The sequence below is a fragment of the Gossypium raimondii genome, chromosome 5 (assembly GCF_025698545.1).
Source record: "Gossypium raimondii isolate GPD5lz chromosome 5, ASM2569854v1, whole genome shotgun sequence".
In the NCBI taxonomy this organism is placed as follows: domain Eukaryota; kingdom Viridiplantae; phylum Streptophyta; class Magnoliopsida; order Malvales; family Malvaceae; genus Gossypium; species Gossypium raimondii.
The window spans coordinates 21,807,264-21,811,557 of NC_068569.1; the positions used below are offsets into that span (position 1 = coordinate 21,807,264).

The 4,294-nt window shown below is 35.2% G+C and overlaps 1 protein-coding gene across 1 annotated transcript; it reads right to left on the reverse strand.

Annotated features, from left to right (window-relative positions):
- Nucleotides 1-309: 309 nt before the first annotated feature.
- Nucleotides 310-3,865, reverse strand: LOC105769915 (uncharacterized). Its single transcript, XM_012590872.2, has 6 exons — nt 3,703-3,865; nt 3,290-3,422; nt 2,958-3,061; nt 1,720-1,891; nt 1,502-1,642; nt 310-1,430 (listed from the first exon to the last, which is right to left on the reverse strand). The coding sequence occupies exons 1-6, from the start codon at nt 3,741-3,743 to the stop codon at nt 471-473; spliced, it is 1,551 nt and encodes a 516-aa protein (XP_012446326.1). The 5' UTR covers nt 3,744-3,865; the 3' UTR covers nt 310-470.
- Between the last annotated feature and the right edge of the window lie 429 nt (nt 3,866-4,294).

Here is a 4,294-nt window from a genome sequence, read left to right on the forward strand (position 1 = left end):
AACATGACCAATCAATACGAACAAGCACATTAAACACTATATATCAATCTAAAAATCGGGATATAATATAATAATTAATTTGCCACTTAAAGCCTATCTAATAATACAAAATTATTTTTATAAAAATTTATTAAATTTATTCCTGTTACATATAAATTCTTTTATTCTTTTATATCACGGATTTAAAACTAGTGTATCCCTGAAAGCCCATTCCATTCTGCATTGTATTCATCACACTATAAATCCTGATTTCTTTCTTAATACTAGTATTTTAAGGACTAATAAACGACTTTGCTAGAGCTAGTTAAAAAAAAAAAAAAGCAGATACTTTTATTTCCAAGGCAACGTTTTTTCCGACTATTTTACAAAAAAAAAAAAAAAGGAAGCAGAAGATGGACACCATATCTGGAAACTGTTATAATTTAAATCCAACCAACACAAGCCCACTGTAGCCGTAACGAGTAGGGGAATTATGTACGTTTAAAAGAATCACCAGATCCAAAAAGGTTTGGATATAAGAAATCATCATTCATAGACGGCAATCTCTGCGGCAGTTGTTGATGCTGCTCTTGTTCAAGTGCATCGTCTCTGGAAACCGGTGAATCCAAACCTTCTTTAGATTTGCTCACTGAAGGAACATCTGCTGCCTCAAATCCCTTGTTCTCCTGATCCTGACGTACCGTGTTGGAGTCCGAAGAATACGAAGCATCAATGGGATAGGTAAAAGAGTGTAGATGATCAAAACTCGGGTTTTCCATACTAGCTGGTTGATGAGGGATATTTGTATGAAAATTGTTTTCAGAGCTACCCTCGTTGACCTGGCCATTCCTTTTCTGTGTAAGTTCGGCAATTCTGACTTGTGCAAGACTTGCTGCTGCCCGAGCTGCAGCTGCAGCACGCTCAGCAGTTTCAGCAGCTGACTGAGCAGCAGCTAAAACATCCTCCAGATCTATGTTGGCCTCGCTATTTGTTTTCAAAATCGCAGGTGTTGGATCACTTGGTCTTTCAGAAATTGGTGAAGCAGATACGGGTGGAGGAGAAATGAATGGCAGAAATTGTTTATTTTCTTTGGCTCCAGCTGGATCGTTGGGCATTGTACTTTCCTTGGTTAATGAATGTTCTTGCGTCATATCGGGCTCCAAAGGGGACATTTGTAACACATGTCTTGAAGCTCCAGAATGTCTAGATGAATGATCAATTTCAGGTTCTGGAGCAGCTGATGACGGTGGGTTAGTTACCGGTGCTGATGCAGCATTAGTGCTTGGCTTCAACGACACATTAGGAACTTGAGGAAAATCTAATGGGTCAAAGTCCGAATCAGAATCAGGCTGCTCGGTTTGAGCACGATTAGCGGCAGAAGTGAATGCTTCATCATGTTTCTCCACAGGAGGGGGTAACTTAGACCCAGTCTCAAGATTTGTTGGGCCATTCTGAGAACAAAAAAAGGTGTCTTAAAGATACAGGAACAGAGAACAAGAAAACGAAGTCTAAATTTACTTACCAATAAATCTTCATGTGGTTTGAAAAACTCAGACTCAGTAGCAGCTGGATCCCATTCCAACTCATGCTCTTCAGCAATTTCTTTCAGAATCTTCAATTTTACTTCAGGTGAAGGAACACGTATAGATAACAATTCTATCAACTGCATTTAAGAGGATGTCAACCAGAAGAATGAAAATATAAAATGAAATACACAACAAATCGTACAACTTCTAATACCTGACGATTAACACCACAATCTGGCCTCAGCTCAGATGCAGCTGATACAAATTCCTTCCCGTACTTGGAAGCAAATAGCATTTGAACCTGCAGCAACTCTGGTAGATCGGCACATCTTGGTGCAGCAAAACAAACACTAGATATTGCTTCCTTCAAATCTAGAGGACATTCCCTGAAAAAGGATGATTCTTCAAATTTTTATTCCACAGCATGCAGTGTGCTTTTAACACTCTCTTCTTTATTTCAAATTTTTTATAACTTACCAACTTCTTGTGTGAGCATATAAGATATCCAAATTAAACAAAATTCAGAATTCTGCAAAAATGTCATTCATCAAGGCAACAAAGTCACAGCAATAAGTGCAGAGAAATTTATAGAACTTCATTGACAGGTGAAAGTGCATCTAGAAAAGAACATCAAGTGTAGCTTTTACATTACTTAGGTAGGTAACATGTGCTGCTTATAACCTAGGCAAACATTGTTCTACCTCCAGAAAGATTCCAATGCTTCACAGATGCAAGGCACCCCAAGATTCTAATATTGGCAAGGCAATGCATAGGAGAAAGGTATTATGAGAACTATGGAGAATTTACAGAACTAAACATTCAATGAAACCATATTAAAGACAATAATTTGATGTTCATGACTTATGGCAGTTCACCAACTCCTAACTAATGAAACGATATAGAATGAGAGATTTTTGTTCTCATCACAGAACCCCAGGCCCAAGTTACTTTTCCTTTAAAATGTAATCCTCAACCTGAAGAATTCAGTCAAACTACTTTCTACTCAACTTCCAAAGGCCCTTACAAATATTTGGCCCCATCCTTCAACCTAAAGCTGATACCGCATTCTAGCTGGTACTTTGCAGAATTCATCCTACACAACTGGTTCGGTTCAGACCCAAAGCGATTGAATCAAATTCAAAATATTAAAAACAAATTCGAGATTTTTGTTCAAGTCACAGAACCCCAGTTTTAAGTTACTATTCCTTTAAAATGTAATCCTCAAACTGAAGAATTTGGTCAAACTACTTTCCACTCAACTTCCAAAGGCCTTCTACAAATATTTGGCCCCATCCTTCAACCTAAAGCTGATACCACAACCTAGCTGCTACATTGCAAAATTCATCCTACCCAACTTGTTCAGTTCAGACCCAAAGCAATTGAATCAAATTCGAAATACTAAAAAAATCAAGAAAGAAAAAAGATGAGAATCCAAAATTTTCAAGCAGTAACCTTTGAGTCTCTATGATCGGAAGCCGGACGGCAATAAGCTCACAAAACAGTTCGAGGATCTCCTGAGCAGCCATCATGTTCTCTTCCCTTATTATATGTTCCACCTAAAATGTAAACCCCCAACCATTGTCTCATAAGAAGCTATCGACTCATTTTTCAAGTAGTACCAAAAAGAATTAGAATACCTTCTAAAAACAGCAAATTTAGAATGTACCAGAAAACCTAAGTCACTTCACAAAATATTAAAAAAACAGCATATTTCGAGTATCAAATATATATATATCTACTTCGATAAACAGTGAATTAAAATATATATGTATATATACACATACCCGAATTCGAGCAGTAGCTTCTTGGCCAGTCTCAAGAAGCTTGGCAATGTCGCGGCGCATCTGCTTTATCTGAATCTCTCTCCTATTCCTTAATAACTTTATCCGCGGAATCGTTAACTTCAGTAAAGTTTTGCTGCAATTTTTTTCCCCCAAAAGAGAGAGAGAGAGAGAGATCAAACTTGAAACTATTTAAGCTAAATCTTTAAACTGATCAAACTAATAATTATGAAAAAGAAGAAAGAAATTATTCATCAAACAAGATCAACAAACAGAGAACAAGAAGCAGAAAAATCGATCAATTGAAAATTGAACGTAAACATGAATATGAGAATACAGAAAAATTGACAAAAAGAAATATACTGAGAAATCAAATGAAAACGAAAAAAAAAAAGAAAAAGAGAAGAAGTAAATACCATTTAGCAGCTTTGAAGCCTTTGTTGAAGAATGAATCCATGATGGTAAGACGCGATCGCACAAATTAAAAAATGGAGACCTAAATTTTAGGAAAACGAAAAATGGCTTGAAGGGTTTAGTATTTTATATGATTGGATTAGAACAGGAAAAAAAAAATAGATTTGTTTTATTTTATTTTACTTGTATTTTGGTTGCGAGGATAAGACGCGTCATCTCGTCGTTGCAAAGCAGCTTGCTTATGTCCTAAGGCTTTTATTTAAGGCCAAATGTTGTTATTAGTCATTGTACTCTGTATAAGTTATGAATTTAGTCCATATAATTTAATTTGGTTCATTTTAGTCCTTTACTTTTTGAGTTGATCAATTTTAATCTCTGTTTCTTTTTAATTTCAAAATGTCAATCCTAACTTAAATGTTAATAGTTAAATCCTTGTAAAGTTGTAAATTTAGATGTTCTACACTTTGATTATTCTTAATCCCTATATTTTTAAAATTTGAAATTCCATTTTTACATAAATAATAATCGTTTAATCCATTAATTAGTTTTTAATAATATGTGAAAATAAAAATTGATATGATATAACATATATAA

Excerpts from the sequence above, each read along its gene's own strand:
- LOC105769915 (XM_012590872.2), bottom strand. The coding sequence starts at position 3,743 with ATGGATTCATTCTTCAACAAAGGCTTCAAAGCTGCTAAATG. Across the intron at positions 3,423-3,702 it reads GGCTTCAAAGCTGCTAAATG|CAAAACTTTACTGAAGTTAA; the intron begins GTATTTACTTCT and ends AAAAAATTGCAG. Across the intron at positions 3,062-3,289 it reads AAGCTACTGCTCGAATTCGG|GTGGAACATATAATAAGGGA; the intron begins GTATGTGTATAT and ends TTTACATTTTAG.